General features: G+C 46.2%; 1 protein-coding gene across 1 annotated transcript in view; it reads right to left on the reverse strand.

The window, feature by feature from the left end:
* mapk15 (mitogen-activated protein kinase 15) overlaps positions 1–23,885 on the reverse strand; it is a 116,998-nt gene that overhangs the window by 10,881 nt on the left and 82,232 nt on the right. Inside the window, exons 7-13 of the mRNA XM_060825756.1 lie at positions 22,959–23,098; positions 22,558–22,615; positions 22,334–22,471; positions 14,519–14,624; positions 4,758–5,004; positions 656–804; positions 254–409 (exon numbers count right to left, since the gene is read on the reverse strand). Of these exons, the coding sequence (XP_060681739.1) occupies positions 254–409; positions 656–804; positions 4,758–5,004; positions 14,519–14,624; positions 22,334–22,471; positions 22,558–22,615; positions 22,959–23,098 (994 nt within the window). The remainder of the gene's footprint in view (positions 1–253; positions 410–655; positions 805–4,757; positions 5,005–14,518; positions 14,625–22,333; positions 22,472–22,557; positions 22,616–22,958; positions 23,099–23,885) is intronic.

Below are 23,885 nucleotides of genomic sequence, written 5' to 3' on the forward strand. Positions count from 1 at the left end.
CCACATGGTTGTGGTGTGTCTACTGTTGAATATGTTTAAGGCTGGGAGAGACGGGTTTTTAGAGTCTCAGGAAACTGATGGCATGGGGATTGGACAGGAAAGTGGAGCTAATGCCCCAAAGCATCCATACTTCTATCGAATGGCCTGATGAGCTAAACTCCAGCTTCTATTTCCTGTGACTGGTCCTGGGCAGTGAGCAGGCTGTAGAACAGTAGGGTTGATCCATAATGATGCTGTATCCACTGATACTTACCAGTGGAGCACAGGATACAGTCATTCCCAAACCTCCCTGCCCAGCTTCCTTCCTGGTTAGGATGTTGTTGACAGCTGTCTGGTGATAGTGGGAAGCAGGGCGGCTTCTGCCAACAGGAGCTGACTTGATGCCATGTGACTCTGAGGTGAAAAGGCCCTGTTGAGCCAAGCATAAAAGAAACAGAATTCAGTGCAAGAGGTATCCAAAACCACAGTGTTAAACATATATTTTCTAATCAACTTGTTCAGAGATGTTATAACACACCTCTAGAGTTGGTGGGACTTGACATAGGCCTCCTGCTCAGAAGTGCGGACACGGGGTTAAAGGTACAGAGTGTAGTGTGGATAGATAGGGAATGGGGAATGGTGGGGGATTGGAGTAAGATGAGGTACAGTTACTCACAGTTGTGATTTGCTGAGCATCGATACTCTGCTGTTGCGTGCTACAGAATTCCTGCACACTCGGATTTTCATTTACTCTGTTCACTGGATAACCATGGGTCTGATGGAGTGCAGTGGGAGCGTTGAGTTGTTTCTTCTTAATCATATCATCTGTGGACAGTGAGATAAAGTCAGTGAGATCGTAAGATGGGGCTTATAGAACATTGAAAAGAACATGAGCAAGTCTTAGGACTGAAAGTGTTTTACAGGTTAGCTGAGGACCATCGAAATATTGGTGAAAGGGCAGAAATATTTGGATGAGCAGTTAAAATATCACAACATTCAAAGCTACGTACAAGTGCAGGAAATTGGGATGAGTTATGTCAGTGCAGACTTGGTGGGCTGAGGGGCCTTTTCAGTGCTATACGAATCTAAAGAGTAAACTAGCTAGGAATATTAAAACCAAATTGTGAAAGCTTTTACCCCAGGACGTTATGGGGTACAGCTACAGGTTCTAAAAGACACAGCAGCCGAGACAAAGGATGTGTTCTGATGAGGGAACCACAGCTGTTGGAGTTTATACAGATTTCAGCAAGGCCTTTGACAAGGTCTCACATGGGAAACTGATGAAGAAGGTAAAAGCTCATGGAATCCAGGATAAATGGGGGTGGCATAGTGGCCCAGTGGTTAGCACTGCTGCCTCACAACGCCAGGGACCCAGGTTTGATTCCTGACTCAGTCTGTGTGGAGTTTGTACATTCTCCCCGTGTCTGTGTGGGTTTCCTCCCACAGTCCAAAAATGTGCAGACGAATTGGCCATGATAAATTGCCCATAGTGTTCAGGGGTGTGTAGGTTAGGTGATTAGTCAGGGATAAATGTAGAGTTATAGGAATAGGTCTGGGTGGGATACTCTTCAGAGGATTAGTGTGGACTTGTTGGACCAACCGGCCTGTTTCCACTCTGTAGGGATTGTATGAAACTTGGCAAAGTGGATCCAAAACTGGCTTTTGTGACAGGAGACAGAGGGTGATGGGGGGAGACTGGAGCCCAGTGTATGACAGCAAGCAGGAAGGTACTAGGGTACAGGAGGGTCTGGGTGGGATGCTCTTTGGAGGGTGGGTGTAGACTCAGTGGGTCAAATGTTCTGCTTCTGCACTGTGGGGATTCTAGGAACACAAAAGATTATAGAAAATCTCAGGATGTTCCAAGTGATTATGGTTTTATGAAAGGGCAATTGTGTTTGGCAAATTTATTCTTGTGGGAGTATGTAACTTGCATGTGTGATAAGGAGAACCAGTTGATAAAGCATGTTTGGATTTCCAAATTGTATTCAATATGAAAAGGGTAATATGAAAGCGAATGGTTTATGGGTGGGGTGGGGGAGTGCTGACAGCTTAAAATATACAAATTGCACATAATATTCAGGAAACAAAGTATTCAGGGAGGGTGCAGGGATGCAACCCCCACCCCACACTGTTGTCAGGGAGGGTGCAGGGATGCAACCCCCACCCCACAGTGCTGTCAGGGAGGGTGCAGGGATGCAACCCCCACCACACAGTGCTGTCAGGAAGGGTGTAGGGACCCCCCCACAGTGCTGTCAGGGAGGGTGCAGGGACCCCCACAGTGCTGTCAGGGAGGGTGTAGGGACCCCCACAGTGTTGTCAGGGAGGGTGTAGGGACCCCCCCCACAGTGCTGTCAGGGAGGGTGTAGGGACCCCCCCCACAGTGCTGTCAGGGAGGGTGTGGGGACCCCCCCACAGTGCTGTCAGGGAGGGTGTAGGGACCCCCACAGTGTTGTCAGGGAGGGTGTAGGGACCCCCCCCCCCAACAGTGCTGTCAGGGAGGGTGTAGGGACCCCCCCCCACAGTGCTGTCAGGGAGGGTGTAGGGACCCCCCCCACAGTGCTGTCAGGGAGGGTTAGTGTGGACAATGGGCCAAAGGGCCTACTTCCACACTGTAGGGAATCTAAACAAAACATCTCAAAACTAGCCCCCAGGATACATGAACACCAGCAAGCCACAAAAAGGCATGACCCTCTCTCACAAGCATCCTTACACACAGATGAGGAAGGACACCACTTCGACAGGGACAACATATCCATCCTAGGACAAGCCAAACAGAGACACACGAGAATTCCTAGAAGCATGGCATTCCAACTGGAACTCTACCGACAAACACATTGACTTGGACCTCATTTACCACCCGCTGGGAAAAAGACCATCACCACAGGAAATGACATCACCAACCCGAGGAAACCTAAACATCAATAGAAAGCAGGTCACTAACACGATTGCTTCACTGGTGGCTCACTGATGTTACCCACTTCGGTGATGTAATGTCTGAAAATGAACCTTCCAGTTTAGTAAGCAAGCTTATATCCAGAACCTCAACTCGAGGTACAAATCCTCTCAAAACTTGCTGATTGGTCAATATTCTTTGAAATTTTTTTTAAAATGGGAAGTAGGCATCATTGACTCTATTCCTGAGATGCTGTCTAACCTGCTGTGCTTTGACCAGCAACACATTTGCAGCTATTATTATCCCATCCCTAGTTGCCCTTGAGAATGCGGTGCTGAGTTGCCTTCCTAAACTGCTGCAGTCCACGTGCAATAGATTGACCCACAATGCGACACTAAAGGAATGGTGATCTATTTCCATGTCAAAATGGTGAGTGGTTTGGAGGTGAACTTGCAGATGATATTGCTCTCATGTACCTGCTGCCCTTATCTTTCTAGATGGAAATGGTTGGAGGTGCTAAACATTTGCAGTGAATCTTGCAAATTGTACACACTACAGCTACTGAGCATTAATAATGGAGGGGGTGATGTGGTGGTACCAATCAAGTGGGGGTTGCTTTGTCCTGGACTCTTGAGTTGTTGGGGCTGTACCCATCCAGGCAAGTGGGGATTATTCCATCACACTCCTGACTTGTGCCTTGTAGGTGGACAGACTCTGGGGAATTAGGAGCGGAGTTACTCGCTGCAGGGTTCCTAGCCTCTGACCTGCTCTTGTAGCCACTGAGTCCAGTTGAGCTTCTGACCAACAGTGACCTCTAGATGTTAATAGTGGGGATTCAGTGATGGTAACACCATTGAATGTGATCAGAGAGATGGTCATTGCTGGCATTTGTATGGTACAAATGTTACTTGCTAGTTGTCAACTCAAGGCTAGATATTATTTAGATCTTGTTGCATTTGAACACAGACTGCTTCAGTTTCTGAGGAGTTGTGAGTGGTGCTGAACATTGTGCAATCATTGGCAACATCCCCATTTCTAACTTTATGAATAAGGGAAGTTCATTGATGAAGCGGCTGAGGATGGTTGGGCCTAGGTCACTACCCTGAGGAACTCCTGAACATTACAGGCCCTTGGGGCCTTGATGTTGTGGAACCAATCTGAAGCCTATCTAACCTACACTATTCAGTTTTCATCCATACGTTTATCCAATGACCATTTAAATACCCTTAAAGTTAGCGAGTCCACTATTGTTGCAGGCAGTGGGTTCCACGCCCCTACTACCGAGTAATGAAACTCCCTCAGACATCTGTCCTATATCTATTACCCCTCAATTTAAAGCAATGTCCCCTCGTGCTAGCCTTCACCATCTGAGGAAAATGCCTCTCCCTGTCCACCCTATCTAACTCTCTGATTATCTTGTATGTCTCTATTAAGTCACCTCGCAACCTTCTTCTCTCTAATGAAAACAGCCTCAAGTCCCTCAGCCTTTCCTCATAAGACCTTCCTACCACAGCAGACAACATCCTGACTGATGACTGACCTCCAAAATAGCTCACTCAGCTGCCGAATCTAATATACAGGACACAGTCTCAGGGTAATAGGCAGGTCACTGAGGACAGCGAAATGGAGAAATTACTCACTCAAAAGGTAAATATTTGGAATTCTCTGTCCGAAAGAATCGTGGAGTCTCCATCGTTGGATATACTTAAGGCTGGGAGAGTGATTTTTGCTGTCTCAGAGAATCAAGGCTATAATCAGATCATCCACAATAATAATGAATGATTCAGTCGTTTCAAGGAACTATGTGATCTGTGCCAATCCTTATGTTAAAGAGCTTCACAGCAATTGTTTTTGCTAGGAGCAAGTATTGCCACCTGATACTCACTGTGAGAGGGTAGGTATGATATGGTGCTGTGAGTGATTGGATTATATGAGCTGAGGTTTGTTGTTGGATTACTGAGCACTCGGTCTCCATGCAGCACAGGTGGGGTGGCTCCCTCTCTGGGAGGTACACCTATGGTTTTGGTTGACGTTGGTTCTTTCTGGTCAGGGTCTGGTGATGGTTGCGCTGGCTCTGGTCCCTTCAGCAAGCGCTTCTGGAGTCGAACATTCATCTTTCTCTCTAGAATCATCTAAACACAACACCAAAAACAATCGAATAAAGGCTTACTACTGCAGAGGCTAGAAATCTGAAACAAAATACAGAGAAAGCCAGAGAAACTCTGCAGATCTGATCGATATGCTGAAAGAGAAACAGATTAATGTTTCAAGTCTGGTGAGGGTCTGCTTCAGAACTGAAAGCTGTTGGAAAACACATTTTTTAAAAATACTTTGACAGAGGCAGAGAGGAGTGAAAGAGCAGTTCACAATCACTGCCTAGTGCCAAAAGAGGCCATTCAGCCCATCGAGTCCACATTATTTCTGTAAACGGGCGACACGGTGGCTCAGTGGTTAGCACTGCTGCCTCACAGCACCAGGGACCCAGGTTTGATTCCAGCCTTGGGCAACTGCCTGCGTGGAGTTTGCACATTCTCCCCGTGTCTGTGTGGGTTTCCTCCGGGTGCTCTGGTTTCCTCCCACAGTCCAAAGATATGCAGGTTAGGTGAACTGGCCATGCTAAATTCCCCATTGTGTTAGGTGCATTAGTAGGGAGTAGGGGAATGGGTCTGGGTGGGTTAATCTTCAGAGGTTTGGTGTGGACTTGGTGTAGAGAGCGAGAGCGAGAGAGCGAGAGAGATCATTTCAAGAGGGTTGGAATATAAGACTGCAACTGTACAATATGAGACCACATCTGGAATATTGTGAGCAGTTTTGGTTCCCTTATTTAAGGAAATGTATCATTCCATTTGAGACAGTTCAGAGAAGATTCACTCGGATGATCACTGGTATGGAGGAATTGTATTATGAGCAAAGTAAAACATGTTGAGACTCTACTCATTGAGGAGAATAACAGGTGACCTCATTGAAACGTATCGTATTCTTAAGGGGCTTGACAAAGTGAATGCTGAGAGGATGGTTCTCTTCATGGGACAGTCTAGGGCCAGAGGTCCTAGTCTCAGAGTGAAGGGACACCAATTTAAAGCAGAGACCAGGAGAAATGTCTTTTCTCAGAGGGCGGAGTGTCTTTGGAACTCCTTGCCACAGAGTGCTGTGGGGGCACAGACCTTGTGTATATTTGAGGATGAGAAGGAAAGATTCTTGATCTGAAGGGGAATCAAGGATTACAGGGAAAACACAGGAAAGTGCAAGTGAGGAACGTAAGGTCAGATATGATCCTATTGAATGGTAAAGTTGTCTGAAGGGACTGAACATCATATTTTTGTTCCTATTTCTTATGGATTGAGATGTATAATCTTATGAGGGGCATTGTCAGGGTGGATAGGAAGCAGCTAATCCCTTAGCTGAAGGGTAAATAGCAAAGGGTCATAATTTCAAGGTGAAAGGCAGGTGGTTTTGAAGGGATTTCAGGAGAAGTGCTTATTCACCCATAGGGTGGTAGGGGACTGAAATGCACTGCCTGGGAGGAGAGTTGAGGCAGGAAACCTCAAAATGTTCAGAAAATACTTGGATAAGCATTTCCCAAAAACTGGGAATTGAGTTTAGCGTTGATAGGGCAGTGCTGATGAGCCCTATTATGGAGTCAATATGGCTCTCTACCTTTGCTGCAGCATTTACAGCAAAGTCAATGATCTAAAGGCACAGATAGAGATACATGGGAATAACCTAATGAACAATACAGAAACATAGCAGCATGGTGACCAGGACTGGGAACTGTAATAGTTAAGGACATTCAATCATTAGGACAGGCAGACAAGAGGGAAAAGGAGATCAAATTGCACTTATAATTAGGGGTGGGATCAGTACCTTAATAAGAGAGAATCTCCGATCAGAAGAACAATGTGTGGAATCTGTTTGGGTGAACTCAGAAGCAGCAAGGGGCTTTGGATATTGATTAGAGTTATTTCTCGGCCACCTAATAGTAGTGGGAGGGTCGGGCAGGGTATTGCCCAGGAGATCAGGCGTCACTCAGCTAGATGGCTGGGTTGCAATGCAGAACCACACCAACAGCACTGGCTGAAGTTAGTGTGACAGTCCTACCTTCTCAACCTTGCCTTAATAAGAGTGATCCTATGGGACGACAACGATGGCAGTTCATTAACCAGGAGATGAGAGAAGCACGGAGGTACGGGTGGTTTTCTAGAATGCTGTGTGGAAGACTGAACCAACACTTCCCTTTAATTTTCTTAATGGCTGTGTGGGCCTTTGACTGTTGCATGTGGAACATCGGTGTGGCTGTTTAGAGGGAATATTGGAGCCAACTGGAAGAAAGGCCATTTTCCATGTAGCATCATGTAACAAAAACAGCAAACTAAAAACCTAGTTGTACAAGAACCTTTAAGGGTCGAGTGACCATAATATAATTTTACAGTAGATCTGATATAATTTATTCTCATATAAGAAGCAAGCGGGTAACTAGAGAAAGGGTTGGTCCACTAAAGGATAATGAAGGAAGGCTGTGGGTCAAACCTGAGAGAATGGGTGAGATTCTGAATGATTACTTTGCATCAGTGTTCACTGAGGAGAGGGACATGATGAATTTTGAGATTAGAGATAGAAGTTTGTTTACTCTGAATCACGTTAGCATAAGAAGGGAAGATGTGTTGCGTAGGCTAAAGGATATTAAGGTGGACAAATCCCCAAGAGCAGATGGTATCCATCTCAGGTTGCTGAGGGAGGCAAGAGAGGAAATAGCTGGAGCCCTGACAGGTAGCTTTGTAGCATCCTTTAGCACAGGTGAGGGGCCGGAGGACTGGAAGGTTGCTCATGTTGTCCCCCTGTACAAGAAGGGTAGTAGGGATATTCTGGGTAACTACAGACCAGTGAGCCTGATATCAATAGACAATAAGTGCAGGAGTAGGCCATTCTGCCCTTTGAGCCTGCACCACCATTCAATATGATCGTGGCTGATCATCCTTAATCAGTATCCTGTTCCTGCCTTATCTCCATAACCCTTGATTCCATTATCCTTGAGAGCTCTATCCAACTCTTTCTTAAAAGAATCCAGAGACTGGGCCTCCACTGCCCTCTGGGGCAGAGCATTCCACACACCCACCACTCTCTGGGTGAAGAAGTTTCTCCTCATCTCTGTCCTAAATGGTCTACTCCATAGTTTTAAGCTGTGTCCTCTGGTTCGGGACTCGCCCATCAGCGGAAACATGTTTCCTGCCTCCAGAGTGTCCAATCCTTTAATAATCTTATATGTCTCAATCAGATCCCCTCTCAGTCTTCTAAACTCAAGGGTATACAAGCCCAGTCACTCCAGTATTTCAGCATAAGGTAATCCCGCCATTCCAAGAATTGACCTCGTGAACCTACGCTGCACTCCCTCAATAGCCAGAATGTCTTTCCTCAAATTTGGAGATCAGAACTGCATATAGTACTCCAGGTGTGGTCTCACCAGGGCCCTGTACAGCTGCAGAAGAACATCTTTGCCTTTATACTCAATCCCTCTTGTTATGAAGGCCAGCATGCTATTAGCCTTCTTCACTACCTGCTGTACCTGCATGCTTACCTTCATTGACTGGTGGACAAGAACACCCAGATCTCTCTGTACTGCCCCTTTACCTAAATTGATTCCACTTAGGTAGTAATCCACCTTCCTGTTCTTGCCACCAAAGTGGATAACCATACATTTATCCACATTAAACTGTATCTGCCATGCATCTGACCACTCACCTAACTTGTCCAGGTCACCCTGTAATCTCCTAACATCCTCCTCACATTTATTTATTTATGTTATTGCTAATACCATCTTCTATATCATTAACTTATATTGTAAAAAGCTGCGGTCCCAGTACTGATCCCTGCGGTACCCCACTGGTCACTGCCTTACATTCCGAAATGGAGCCGTTTATCACTACCCTTTGTTTCCTATCAGCCAACCAACTTTCAATTCAAGTCAGTACTTCGCCCCCAATACCATGCGCCCTATCTTTACTCACTAACCTCCTATGTGGGACTTTTTCAAAAGCTTTCTGAAAGTCCAGGTACACTACATCCACTGGATCTCCCTCGTCCATCTTCAGAGTTACATCCTCAAAAAACTCCAGAAGATTAGTCAAGCATGATTTCCCCTTCATAAATCCATGCTGACTCTGACCTATCCTGTTACTACTATCCAGATGTGTCATAATTTCATCCTTTATAATTGACTCCGGCATCTTTCCCACCACTGAGGTCAGACTAACTGGTCTATAATTTCCTGCTTTCTCTCTCCCATCTTTCTTAAAAGGTGGTATAACATTAGCCACCCTCCAATCTGCAGGAACAGTTCCCGAATGTATCGAACTCTGGAAAATAATCACCAACGCATCCATGATTTCCCGAGCCACCTCCTTCAGTACCCTGGGATGTAGACCATCAGGCCTCGGGGACTTATCAACCTTCAGACCTAACAGTCTCTCCAACACCAATTCCTGGCAAATATAAATTCCCTTAAGTTCAGGTCCTTCAGCTATTGTTACCTCAGGGAGATTGCTTGTGTCTTTCCCAGTGAACACAGATCTGAAGTACCAATTCAATTCTTCTGCCATTTCTTTGTTCCCCACAATATATTCCCGTTTCTGTCTTCAAGGGCCCAATTTTAGTCTTAACCATTTTTTTCCTTTTCACATACCTAAAAAAGCTTTTACTATCCTCCTTTATATTTTTGGCTAGTTTACCTTCATACCTCATTTTTTCTCTGTGTATTTCCTTCCTAGTAATCCTCTGTTGTTCTTTAAAAGCTTCCCAGTCCTCCGTTTTCCCACTTATCTTTGCTATGTTATACTTTTTCTCTTTTAACTTTATATGTTTCTTAACTTCCCTCGTCAGCCACGGCCACCCATGCCTCCTCCTGGGATCTTTCTTCCTTTTTGGAATGAATTGATCCTGCAACTTCTGCTTTATACACCGAAATATTCGCCATTGTTCCACCACTGTCATCCCTGCTAAGGTATTGCACCATTGAACTTTGGCCAGCTCCTCCCTCATAGCTCCATAGTTCCCTTTATTCAACTGAAATATTGTCACTTCCAATTGTACCCTCTCCCTCTCAAATTGCAGATTGAAGCTTAATGTATTATGGTCACTACTTCCCAATGGCTCCTTCACTTCGAGGTCTCTGACCAATTCTGGTTCGTTGCACAATACCAGATCCAGAATTGCCTTCTCCCTGGTCGGCTCCAGCACCAGCTGCTCTAAGAATCCATCTCGGAGTCACTCCACAAAGTCTCTTTCTTGGGGTCCAATACCATCCTGATTCTCCCAGTCTACCTGCATGTTGAAATCCCCCATAACAACTGTAGTAACATCTTTGTGACAGGCCAATTTCAGCTCCTGATTCATCTTACATCCGACATCCAGACTACTGTTTGGGGGCCTGTCGATGACTCCCGAGAGGGTCTTTTTACCCTTAGTATTTCTCAGCTCTATCCATACTGACTCTACATCCCCTGATTCTAGGTCCCCCTGCGCAAGGGACTGAATATCCTCCTTTACCAACAAGGCCACCCCACCCTCTCTGCCCGTCAGTCTGTCCTTACGATAGCACGTGTAGCCTTGAATATTCATTTCCCAGGCCCTGTCCACTTGAACCCACGTCTCCGTTATCCCCACAATATCGTATCTGCCAATTTCCAAAAGAGCCTCAAGCTCATCCATCTTATTTCTAATGCTTCGTGTTTTCATGTATAGTATTTTTGTTACTGCTCTCACCCTTCCCATCAACCCCATTTCACTCAACCTTACACCATGATCCCTTTCCGAATTTTCTGCCTCATTGATACAGTTGTCTTTCTTGACTTCCCTTGTTCTAACTTTTCCTTTAATTTCCTTCTTAAACATCCAGTCTGTTCCCCCCCCCCCCCCCCCGCTACTTAGTTTAAACGTAGCTGTGTTGCAGTAGCAAACCTGCCTGCCAGAATGCTGCTCCCTAACCTATTAAGGTGCAAACCGTCTCTCTTGTAGAATTTATGCTTACCACAAAACATACCCCAGTGATCCAAGAATTTAAATCCTTGCTTCCTGCACCAGTTCCCCAGCCACACGTTCAAGTCCATTATCTCCCTGTTCCTGACCTCTCCAGCCCGAGGAACTGGAAGCAAACCAGAGATAACCACCTTGGACGTCCTGCTTTTCAGCCTTCTTCCTCGTTCTCCGAAGTCCCACTGTAGTATGTTCCTCCTCTTCTTCCCGAGACGATTTGTGCCGACATGTACCACCACCTCTGGCTCTTCACCCTCGTCCTTGAGGATTTCCTGCACTCTGTCTCCTTAAATCCCGTCTGCTGCCACAAAAGCCCCGGTCAGTTCCTCTCACTATGGAGTCCCCTATTCCCACGGCTCTGTGCGATGTCAGACTCTTCCGCTCTGCCTCTGCGCCAACTTTTCATTGACGGACCTGGCCGCCCCGCAGACTGGCAGTGTCATCAGTCTCTACTGTTTCCAAAATCTTCAACTTGTTCCTGACAGGTACTTACCCCGGGGTCTCTTGCACCTGTCTCCTCTCTGCCTTCCTCATCGTCTGCTCTTTTCTACTCTCTTCTGGCATGGTCGGTGTAATAACCTCACTGAAGGTCTTGTCCAGAAAGATCTCATTCTCTCGGATGAGCCTAAGGTCCTTGAGTTCTTTCATCAGTGCTGCAATATGCTCTGTCAGTAGCTGAATGTGCACACACTTTCCACACTCATACGAGCCAGACACACCAGAGTCGTTGACCTCCCACATCGAGCACGTAGCACACTGAACCAGCTTGGCAGTCATGTCTTCACCCCCTTCAACTGTGGTGCGAAAGTTGCTGGAGAAGGTACTGAGGGATAAAGTCTATTTATATTTGGAAGAGAATGGGCTTATCAGTGATAGGCAACATGGTTTTGGGGGAAGATCATGCCTTACCAACTTTTAGAGTTCTTTGAGAAAGTGACCAAGTTGATAGATGAAGGAAGGGCTGTAGATGTCATATACATGGACTTTAGTAAGGCGTTTGATAAGGTTCCCCATGATAAACTAATGGATAAAGTGAAGTCACATGGTGTGCAATGTGTTGAGCAACAGGAGACAGAGGAGTGGCTGAACGGAGTTTTTCAAAATGGAGAAAGGTGACCAGTGGTGTTCCACAGGGATCAGTGCCAGGGCCACTGTTTGTGATATACATAAATAGTCTGGAAAGGAGCATTGTTGGTCTGATCAGTAAGTTTGCAGATGACACGAAAATTGGTGGAGTAGCAGAAAGCATATGGGACTGTCAGAGAATACAGGAGAATATAGATAGAGTGAAGAGTTGGGCGGAAACATGGCAGATGGCATTCAATCCAGACAAATGTGAGGTGATGCATTTTGGGAAGTCTAATTCTAAAGCAAATTATACAGTAAATGGAAGAGCCTTGGGAAAAGTTGATGAGCAGAGAGATCTGGGAGTTCAGGTCCATTGTACCCTGAAGGTTGCTGCACAGGTGGGTAGAGTGGTCAAGAAGGCATATCGTATGCTTGCCTTCATTGGACGTGGTATTGAGTATAAGAGCTGGCAGGTCATGTTAAAATTTGGTCAAGACTTTGGTTTGGCCACATTTTGAATACTGTGTACAGTTCTGGTCGCCACATTACCAAAAGGATGTGGACACTTTGGAGAGGGTGCAAAGAAGGTTTACAAGGATGTTGCCTGGTATGGAAGGTGCTAGCTATGAAGAGAGGTTGAGTAGGTTAGGTTTATTTTCATTAGAAAAAGAAGATTGAGGGAGGACCTGATTGAGGTTTACAAAAGCATGAAGGGTATAGACATGGTGGATAGAGATGAGCTTTTTATTAGGGTGAGGGACTCAATAACAATAGGTCACGAGTTCGAGGAGAGAGGTGGAAAGTTTAAGGGGGATACACGCGGTAAGTACCTTATACAGAGGGTGGTGGGTGCCTGGAACACGTTGCCAGCAGCGGTGGTAGAGGCAGGCATGGGGAGATTCATTTAAGATGCGTCAGGACAGATGCCTGAGTTGGTGGGGAGCAGAGGGACACAGATGCTTAGGAATTGGGCAACAGGTTTAGACAATGGATTTGGATCAGGCTTGGAGGGCCGGAGGGCCTGTTCCTGGGCTGTAAATTATCTTTGTTCTTCTTTATTCTTAAATTCTGAAGCAAGGGTTTTAAATTTGAATAAGGGAAATTCTGAATGCATGAAACAAGAATTGGCTGAGTTGGATTGGGAAATACATTGAAAGGCCTGATTGTACATAGGCAAATTACTTAAAGGGTTAGAAAGAATTGACGTCGGTAAAATGAAAGTCTGTAACCGGGAGCAGAATCTAAAAATAAAGGGTATGCCTCTGAGGACTGAGTTGAGAAGAAAGTCTTTTACTCAGGGTTGTGAACTTTTAGAATTCTCTACTTACAGAAGGTTGTGATAGTTGTCACTGAGTATGTTCAAAAGTAGACATGGATAGATTCCTGATTGTCAATGGTGTATAGGGTTTGGATGAGTAAAAGACATTGAAATGTTTGATCAGCCAGAGTCAAATTGAATGGTAGGACTGGCTTGATGGGCTGAAGAGTCTCATTCTGTTCCTATGTTCCTTTGCTGGAATTGCTCTCTTTCTGTCTTACGTTCAAAATCTGTGACGTCATGGCACAGTGGTTAGCACTGCTGCCTCACAGCACCAGGGATCAGAGGTTCATTCTGCACTCAGGTGACCATCTGTCTGGAGTTTGCACATTCTCTCCGTATCTCTGTGCGTTTCCTCCCGGTTCCTCCCACAGTCCAAAGATGTGGATCTTCAGTGGATTAGCCCTGCTAAATCCATAGGTGGATTAGCCATGATAAATGCGGGGTTACAGGGATAGGGTAGGGGCAAGTCTGGGTGGGATGCATTTTGGAGGGTTGGAGTGGAGTGAACCAATATACTAAAAGAGCAGCTAATGAACTTGAAAGACCCCATACAGACAACAAGCAAAACTAATGTCATTTACAAAATACCGTGCAAGAACTGTAACAAACACTACATTGGACAAACAGGCAGAAAACCGGCCACTAGGATACACAAACAACAACTAGCCACAAAAAGACATGACCTACTCTCACTAGTATAGGACACCATTTTGACTGGGCCAGCACATCCATCCCAGGACAAGCCAAACAGAGGCACATACGAGAATTCCGAGAACCATGGCATTCCAACCGGAACTCTATCAACAAACACATTGACTTGAATCCAATTTACCACCCCCTCAGAAAAAAATAACAGGAAATAACATCACTGTAGGAAATGACATCACCACCCCAAGGAACCCCAAACATATAAATAGAAAGCAGGAAACACCAGCAGTGCTTCATCCAGAGGCTCACTGAAGATGTTATCTAGTATGGTGATGAAACGTTTGAAAATGAACCTTCCAATTCAGCGAGCAAACCTACATCCAGGTTGGAGTGGACTTGGTGGGACAAATGGCCGGCACCCACACTGTAGGGATTCTATGATCATGCAAGGTTTTGATACAATAAAAGCACAAAGTAGAAGGGCACAAGACGCAGATTTAAGGTCAATACAGTTAGAAGTGTGATTGGTGATGAGTGCTGAATGATGCAGGGGTCGGACTGATATAGACAGACTGATATACCACCTCGTACAGCTTGTTCCGATACTCTCCCACAGAGAGCTGCGTGTCATCATTCACAGGAAGGATAATATCACAATCTAGCCCTGGTTCCTTCAATGGGTTGTGGAATCTGCAATAAAGCAACAGACAAATTGAGCTCTCCTGTTGATTAAAGCAACACAATCACCCCGAGCTCCCTTTACTTGTATATCCACTGGATGTAATCGTCACTAGCTGGACTAGCTATTCCTGAGTTGCCCTCAAGGTGGTGGTGGTCTACTGCAGTTCCTAGAGCTCAGGTACCCTGCTTTCTACAAGCAGCCTGTTAGGATATCGAGAAATTACTCAGTGCCACACTGGTCCGATGGGCTCTAACATGGAGAAATAGTAAGCCTAATATATGATCTGCAGGCTCAACATGGTGAAGGCGTGCTTATTAGATTTATCTAATCTATAGGGAGATAAACTCACTCAGGAATACTGTACAAGCCTGGTTAAATACAAAATTACAAATCAGGAGCAGGCCATGCACCCCCATTGGGTTTGTTCTACCATTCAAAAAGATTCTAAGCTTAAATGTACGTTACCACCTAGTCCTTGTAACCTTTCAAGCCCTTGGTTTTCATTCAGTCATTTATTTACAGGATATGGGCATCGCTGGATGGATCAAATTTATTGCCAATGCCTAGTTGCCCTTCTTGAACCATAGCAGTCCATGTGCTGTAGGTAGCTCCACAATGCTGTTAGGGAGGGAATTCCAGGATTTGACCCAGTGCCAGTGAAGTAACAGCAATAGCTATAGGGAGGGGTTGATCAGGCTGGGGCTGTGTTCCCTGGAACGTCAGCAACTGAGGGGTGACCTTATAAAATCATGAGGGGAATGGATAGGATAAATAGGGAAGGTCTTTCCCCAGGGGTCGGGGAGTCCAGAACTAGAGGACATAGGTTTAGGGTGAGAGGGGAAAGATATAAAAGAGACCTAAGGGGCAATGTTTTCACACAGAGGGTGGTACGTGTATGGAATGAGCTGCCAGAGGAAGTGGTGGAGGCTGGTACAATTGCAACATTTTTAGATTAGATGAGATTAGAGTAGATTCCCTACAGTGTGGAAACAGGCCCTTCAGCCCAACAAGTCCACACCGACCTGCCGAAGAGTTACCCACCCACATCCACTCCCTTAACTAATGCACCTAACACTACGGGCAATTTAGCATGGCCAATTCACCTAATGTACACATCTTTGGATTGTGAGAGGAAACTGGAGAACCCAGAGGAAACTCACACAGACACGGGGAGAATGTGTAAACTCCACACAGACAGTTGCCCGAGGTGGGAATTGAACCCGGGTCCCTGGCACTGTGAGGCAGCAGGGCTAACCACTGAGCCATCGTGCCGCCCTTAAAAGACATCTGGATGGGTATATGAATAGGAAGGGTTTGGAGGGATATGGCCGGGTGCTGGCAGATGGGACTAGATTGGGTTGGGATATCTGGTCAGCATGGATGAGTTGGACCACAGGGTCTGTTTCCATGCTGTACATCTCTATGACTATGTTTCCAAATCAGGATGGCAAATGGCTTGGAGAAGAATTTGCAGATTGTGGTGTTCCCATGTTTGGTTTGGTGCCAATCAAGCGGCTGCTTTGTCCTGGATGGTGTGGAGCTTCTTGAGCGTTGTTGGAGCTGTACCCATCCAGACTTATGCCTCGATGATGGATAGACTTTGGAGAGTCCAAAGGTGAGTTACTTGCCGCAGGATTCCGAGCCTCTGACCTGCTCAGTGATTCTAATGTCAAGGAGCCATCGTTAAGATTGTCTCTTATGGGTGACCACCATTGTCTGGCATTTTTGTAGCACGAATGTTACTTGCCACTGAAACCTGGATATTTTCCAATTTGTGCGGCAGTTGGAGCATGAACTGCTTCTGAACGTTGTGTAACCATTAGTGAACATCCCTTTTGACCTTCTGATCTTACATTGAGGGAGAATCATGGATGAAACAGCTGAAAATGGCTAGACTGAGGACACCACCCTGAGGAACTTCTGTAGAGATGCCCTGGAGGTCAGTCAACTCATCTCCAACAATCACAACCATCTTTATAAAAGCAAATTACTCCGCATGCTGGAATCTGAAACCAAAAGAGAAAATGCTGGAAAATCTCAGCAGGTCTGGCAGCGTCTGTAAGGAGAGAAAAGAGCTGACGTTGAGTCTAACTGACCCTTTGGCAAAGCTGCCATCTTTCCTGTGCCAGATATGAAATCCGGCCAGCAGGGAGTTTGTCCCTTGATATCATTTGATTCCAGTTTTGCCAGACTCAGTCAAATGCACCCTTGATGTTAAGGGCTGGCCCTCTCCCCTCCCCAATGGAATTCAGCTCTTTTGTCCATGTTTGAACCAGGGCTGTAATGAGGTCAGGAACTGAGTGGCCCTGGGGAAACGCGAATTGGGTGTCACTGAGCAGGTTATTGCTAATTGAGAGCAGAATGATGGGGTGATAATTGGCTGGTTGTATTTATCCTGCTTTTTGGGTAGAGAATATACCTGGGTAATTTACATATTGTCAGATTGATGTCTGCCATGTTGCTTTACGAGCTTGGCCAGGGGAGGCAGCAAGCACTGGAGCACAAGTCTTCAATACCATTGTCAGGGCCCATAGTATCTCAGCATCGAGCGCTTCTAACCTCCTGATATCATGTGGAGTGAGTAAAAAATGAGGTCTGCAGATGCTGGAGATCACAGCTGCAAATGTGTTGCTGGTCAAAGCACAGCAGGTTAGGCAGCATCTCAGGAATAGAGAATTCGACGTTTCGAGCATAAGCCCTTCATCAGGAATATTCCTGATGAAGGGCTTATGCTCGAAACGTCGAATTCTCTATTCCTGAGATGCTGCCTAACCTGCTGTGCTTTGACCAGCAACACATTTGCAGCCATCATGTGGAGTGAATCAAATTGGCCAAATATTGGTACCTGCAATGCTGGAGACCACTGCAGGAGGCCGAGAGAGATCATCCACTCAGCACTTCTGGCTGAAGATTGCTGCGAATGCTTCAGCCTCATCTTCTGCATTGACATCCTAGGCTTCCCCATAATGGAGAGTGGGGAAATGTGTGGAGCCGCCTCCTCCACAGAGTTGGTTAATTGTCCAACAGCAGAAACAATTGGATGTGACGGGTCTGCAGAACTTAGACCTGATCTGTTGGCTGGGGATCGCTTAAATGTATCTCTTGCTGCTGATGCTGTTTGACATGCGACTAGTCCTGTTTGGTAGCTTCACCAGGTTGACCCCTCATTTTTAGGCATATCTGCTGCTGGTTCTGGCATAGCCTCCTGCACTACCCATTGAACCAGGTTATGGTTTAATGGTTGAATGGGGAATATGCCAGGCCATGAGGTTAGATTGTGCTGGAGTATAATTCTGCTGCTGTTGATGGCCCACAGCACCCCTTGCATACCCAGTGTTCAGTTGCTAAATTTGTTTGCAGCCTGTCCCATTTAGCATAGTGATGGTACCACACAACATGAAAGAGGGTATTCCCAATGTGAATGCAGGAGTTTGTCTCCACAACAACTGTGCAATGGCCATTCTGTCATGGACAGACGCACCTGCAGCCAGCAGACTGGTAAGGAGGAGGTCAGGTATGTTTTTCCCACTTGTTGGTTCCCTCACCACCTGCTGCAGACCCAGTCTAGCAGCTCTGTCCTTCAGGATCCAACCAGCTCCATCAGTAACACCGCTGGCTGTGGACAGTGAAATCCCCCATCCCGAGTACAACTTGTGATCTTGCCAACCTCAGTGTTTCCTCTAATTGTTGTTCAACATGGAGGAGCACCGATCCATCAGCCGAGGACAATGGTATGTAGTAATCAGCAGGCATTTTCCTTGTCCTTATTTAACCAGAGACTTTATTGGGTCCAGGGTCCAGGTTGTTGACTCTTGGGGCAGCCCCATTCTGACTATACCACCACACCATACCCTCTACTGGGTTAGTGATGATAGTGGCTGTGACGTTATCATTAAGGTATGACTCTGTCAGTATAACTAGGTTAGTCTGTTTCTTGATTAGTCATAGAGATAGCATGGAAACAGAACCTTCGGGCCAACTCATCCATGCCTGATCAGATATTCTAAATTAAACTGGCCTGTATCCCTTCAAACCCTTCCTATTCATATACCCATCCAGATGTCTTTTCAATGTTGTATTCATACCAGCCTCCAGCACTTCCTCTGGCAGCTCATTTCAAATGCGCACAAGTTTTGCGTGAAAAAGTGGCCCCTTTTAAGTCTTTCCCCTCTCACCTTGAACCTATGCCCTCTAGTTCTGGACTCTCCCCACCCCAGGGGAAAGACCGTGCCTGTTTACCCCTTCTAGCCCCAGCCTCTCCCTATAGCACAAACCATCAAACCTGGCAACATGTTTGTAAATCTTTTCTGAACTCTTTCAAATTTCACAAATCCTTCTTATAGCAAGGAGACCAGAACCGCACAATATTCCAACAACGGCCTAACCAACGTCCTGCACAGCCATAACATAACCTCCCAATTCCTATACTCAATGCTCTGGCCAATAAAGGAAAGCATACCAAACACCTTCTTCACTATCCTATCTACCTGCGACTCCAGTTCAAGGAGCTAAGAACCTGCACTCTAAGGTCTCTTTGTTCAGCAACACTCCCCAGGTTCAGGATCCCATTGTAATCTGAGGTAACCCTCTTCACTGTCCACCACGCCTCCAATTTTGGTGTAAGCTGAAAACTCACTAACTATGCCTCCTATGTTCACATCCATATCATTGGTATAAATGACGAAGAGTAATGGAGCACCACACCACTCATCACAGGCCTCCAGTCTGAAAGGCAACCCTCCACCACCACCCTCTGTCTTCCACCTTCAAACCAGTTCCGTAAACAAATAACTGGTTCTCCCTGTATTCCATGAGATCTAAGTTTGCTAACCAGTCTCCCATGAGGAACCTTGTTGAATGCCTTCAACCTATACCAGTCTCAGACTGACCACTTTCCTCACTATCCCCTGGGTCCCACACGCCCACCTTACTAGTTTAAATCCTCCAGAGCAACACTAGCAAATCTCCTTGCCACTATAATGGTCCCCTTCCAATTCAGGTGCAATCTGTCCTTCGTATACACATCACTCCTACCCCAGATGACATTCCAATAATCCAAAAATGTGAATCCTTCTCCCCTGCACCAGCTCCTCAGCCACACATTCATCTGCTCTATCATCCTATTCCTACCCTCACTAGCTCATAGCACTGGGAGTAATCCAGATATTACTACCCTTAAGGACCTCCTTTTTAAATTCCCACCTAACATCCTATATTCTCCCTTCAGAATCTCATCCTTTTCCCCTCCTGTGTTGCTAGATCCAAAGTGTACTATGATCTCCTGCTGGTCCCACTCCCCTTTGAGAATATCCTGCACGCTATCCAAGATATCCTTGATGTTGGCACCAGGGAGGCAACACATCATTCTGGTTTCTGAGTGTCAGCTGCAGGAACATCTATTTGTGCCTCTGACTAGAGAGTCCCCTCTCACAATCAAGCGCTTGGAACCAGACGTACCCCACATTACATTAGAGCCAGTCTCAGTACCAGAAATTTGGCTGTTCGTGCTACATTCCCCTGAGAGCCCATCACCCCCTACATTTTCTAAAACAGCGTACCTGTTTGAGACTCCTGCACTACCTGCCTCCCTCTCCTGCCTTTCCTGGTGGTAAGCCATCTGCCTGACTCTATCTGCAGTTTTTCTCCCCGTCTATAACTGCTATCCATCACACCCCCTAGCTCATGTAAGTTCCTCATTGCCTCTAATTGCCACTCTAACCAATCCATACAATCTGGTAGGATTTGTAACCAAACACACTTACTGCAGACATAATCATCAGTAACATAGAAATTCTCCCCAATCTCCCTTATCCAACACTCTACTGAAGGCCATGTTTACACTTTAACAATCTCGTCTGTGAGACAGTTCTCTCAGTTTTGGCACTAGCCACAACTGTTAGTAAGGAGGACTTTGCAGGGTCCTGGCACGGTGACTCAGTGGTTAGCACTGCTGCCTCACTGTACCAGGGACCCAGGTTCGATTCCAGCCTCTGGTGACTGTCTGTTGGAGTTTGCACATTCTTCTTGCGTCTGCTTGGATTTCCTCCAGATGCTCTGATTTTGTCCCACAGTCCAGGTTAAATGGATTAGCCATGGGAAATACAGATACAGGGACAGGGTAAGGGAGTGGAGCTGGTTGGGATGCTCTTTGGAGAGTTAGTGTGGACTCAATGGGCTGAATGTCCTGCTTTCACACTGTAGGGATTCTATGAGTCTGTGACAGGGCTGGGTTTGAGGTTGTTTCTGTTGCCAAGTGGTGCATGCAGTTTGATTCCTGATCTCCTTTCTCCCAATTGATACAACTGAATTGCAGCTAGACCATTTCAGTGGACAGTTGAGAGTCAACCACATTGTGATGGCTCTGGACTCATACGTTGGCCTGCCCGGGTAGACAGCGATTCCCTTCCCTAAAGGGCATTAGTGTACCAGGTGGGTTTTAACAAAAACCAATAATTGTTTCATGGTCATCATTAAAAATCAAGAAATAATAGTTTAAAAAATTCTGCTGTGATGGAATTCAAACCTAGGTTCTCAGACCATTACCTGAATCTTACAATTACTGGTTTAGCAAAGTTAAAAATCCCACAACACCAGGTTATAGTCCAACAGGTTTAATTGGAAGCATTAGCTTTCAGAGCACAGCTCCTTCATCAGGTGGACTACAACCTGGTGTTGTGGGATTTTTAACTTTGTCCACCCCAGTCCAACACCGACACCTCCACATCATGTCTGGTGGAACTACTGCTAAACGATCACCACCCCCTTGAGAATGTTGGATTGTATTGGAATTTAGAGAATGAGAAGAGAGCTTTTTGAAACATACAATATTCTCAGGGGAAATAACTGGATGGACATGGAAAGGTCTATCCCAATGATCAGTGTTGAGGATCATTGGGCATAATCTCAGACAAAACTGTTGCAGAGGTAAGACAGAGGTAAGAGAAGGAATTTGTTTTCTCAGGAGATGGTGAATTTAACATAGGCTAAATGATGGCCCTCCGCTCCTGCATCTGAAGGTTTTTATTTTGTGTGAGGAAATCTCAGTGTAATCACCATACTGGGGAATCTCAGTCCCTCTCCCTGTTTATTCCCCACGTTGGGAATCTCAGTCCCTTTCCCAGTTTATTCCCCATGTCGAGAATCTCAGTCCCTTTCCCAATTTGTTCCCCACGTCAGGAATCTCAGTCCCTCTCCCGGTGTATTCCCCACATCGGGAATCTCGGTCCCTCTCCCGGTTTATTCCCCACGTTGGGAATCTCAGTCCCTTTCCCAATTTGTTCCCCACGTCAGGAATCTCAGTCCCTCTCCCGGTGTATTCCCCACGTCGGGAATCTCGGTCCCTCTCCCGGTTTATTCCCCACGTCAGGAATCTCAGTCCCACTCTCGGTTTATTCCCCGTGTCGGGAATCTCAGTCCCACTCTCGGTTTATTCCCCACGTCGGGAATCTCAGTCCCTCTCCCGGTGTATTCCTCACGTTGGGAATCTCAGTCCCTCTCCCGGTTTATTCCCCACGTCGGGAATCTCGGTCCCTCTCCCAGATTATTCCCCATGTCGGGAATCTCAGTCCCTCTCCCGGTGTATTCCTCACGTTGGGAATCTCAGTCCCTCTCCCGGTTTATTCCCCACGTCGGGAATCTCGGTCCCTCTCCCAGATTATTCCCCATGTCGGGAATCTCAGTCTCCCTCCCGGTTTCCCGAGTAGCTCCCTGCTGATACCTGTTGACATAGGGGTGGGAAAGGCTCTCCTCAGCTGTCAGCCGACGATCTGGGTTAAATACCAGCAGCTTGTTCAGCAGGTCCAGAGCGTCTGGGGGTGTGGTGCTGGGCAGGAGCTGATCGAGTGAAAACCTGGGCCTGTGGGCAAAGATAAAGTCTCTGAACTGATTTTGTAACTAAGCAATATGTTTCACTGTAATAGTGTACGTAAATAACTCACCCACCTGCTCAACACCTTCTGAACAACCGAGGCCCCATAATCGGAGTTAATGGACAGGATGTCTGTGACAAGAGAGAAGCAGTAGTTACCTATGGAACTACTGCCTGTGAAGTTATTAATGGGACAGAGCAAGATGTGGTTGTTCCATCCACACTGAGACCGCACCTCTGACAGACACAGAGTCAGGAGAATCCCTCACAATCATGTGATCGGATCCCTCTGCTCTCTAAGCCTGCCAGACTGCCTGGCTTCGGTTACAATCCCTCAGGTAGGTGATTACATGCGAATATTTGAATTATTCACAGCTTGGGGAATGGGAGGCAATGGACAATGTAGTTCCGGGTCCATCAGCCCATTGTACCATAATGTAATACGACATTAGGTTTGTTAAACGGTGAAGGGTACCTTCCTTGGAAGGAGCTGGAATTACACTCATGATTCTCTCGATTTGATTTATTGAGGAAGTTCCTGGAAAAAGTGGTTTCCCAAGCAGCATCTCTCCTAGAATACAGCCAATGCTCCACATGTCCACGCCTTTAGTGTATCTGCATTAAAAACACACACATTTAACTTGACGAATGTGACATACAAACTACTATCAAGCAGCAGTCAGTGGATCAATCTCCACTCGGTGATTAATCCTAAACAACTCTCTGAAATGGCCACACAAGCCACAATATTGGCCCAAGCTGATGACTCATCACCACCTGTCCAAGGCCAGTTAGAGGGGGACAATAAATGCTGGCTCTTGGCAGGGACAGCCACATCCCAAGAACCACGTGAAAAAAAAAGCCACTTCGCCTATTCCACCATTCAAACAGCTAACAGTATTTGTACTACTCTATCTAGCCACATCAATATCTACGTAAAACACAGCAATCACAGTTGGAATTTTCAATCAAAACCCAACATCAGCAGCAGCTTTCTGAAGAAAGAAATTCCAGGTTTCTACTCCTTTATGTAAGGAAATGCTTCCTGACATCACCCTGACTGATGGGCCGAAGGAAGCCTCCTTAAATTAACAGGAGTTTGTAACAGGCTGCTGCTCTGAATGGGAGTTCCTCTGTGGGGCGGTCAGCGATGGCTGTAGCTACCTCAGACATAGGTGCATGATCCCAGCTGCAGCCTGTGTCTCCCCACTGCCTTTATTAGGCCAGTGAGGAGCAGCGTTTGCTGACTGGATACTTGCAGATGGGTAATTACCAAACCCCACAGCCAGACCCAGCCACCTACCAACTTTTGATGTGAAGAGAGATGGGGCCAACTGGGCCTGTGTTCATTTGAGTTCAGAAAAATGAGGGGGGATCTCACTGTAACATATAAAACTCAGCA

The sequence above is a fragment of the Hemiscyllium ocellatum genome, chromosome 5 (assembly GCF_020745735.1).
Source record: "Hemiscyllium ocellatum isolate sHemOce1 chromosome 5, sHemOce1.pat.X.cur, whole genome shotgun sequence".
In the NCBI taxonomy this organism is placed as follows: domain Eukaryota; kingdom Metazoa; phylum Chordata; class Chondrichthyes; order Orectolobiformes; family Hemiscylliidae; genus Hemiscyllium; species Hemiscyllium ocellatum.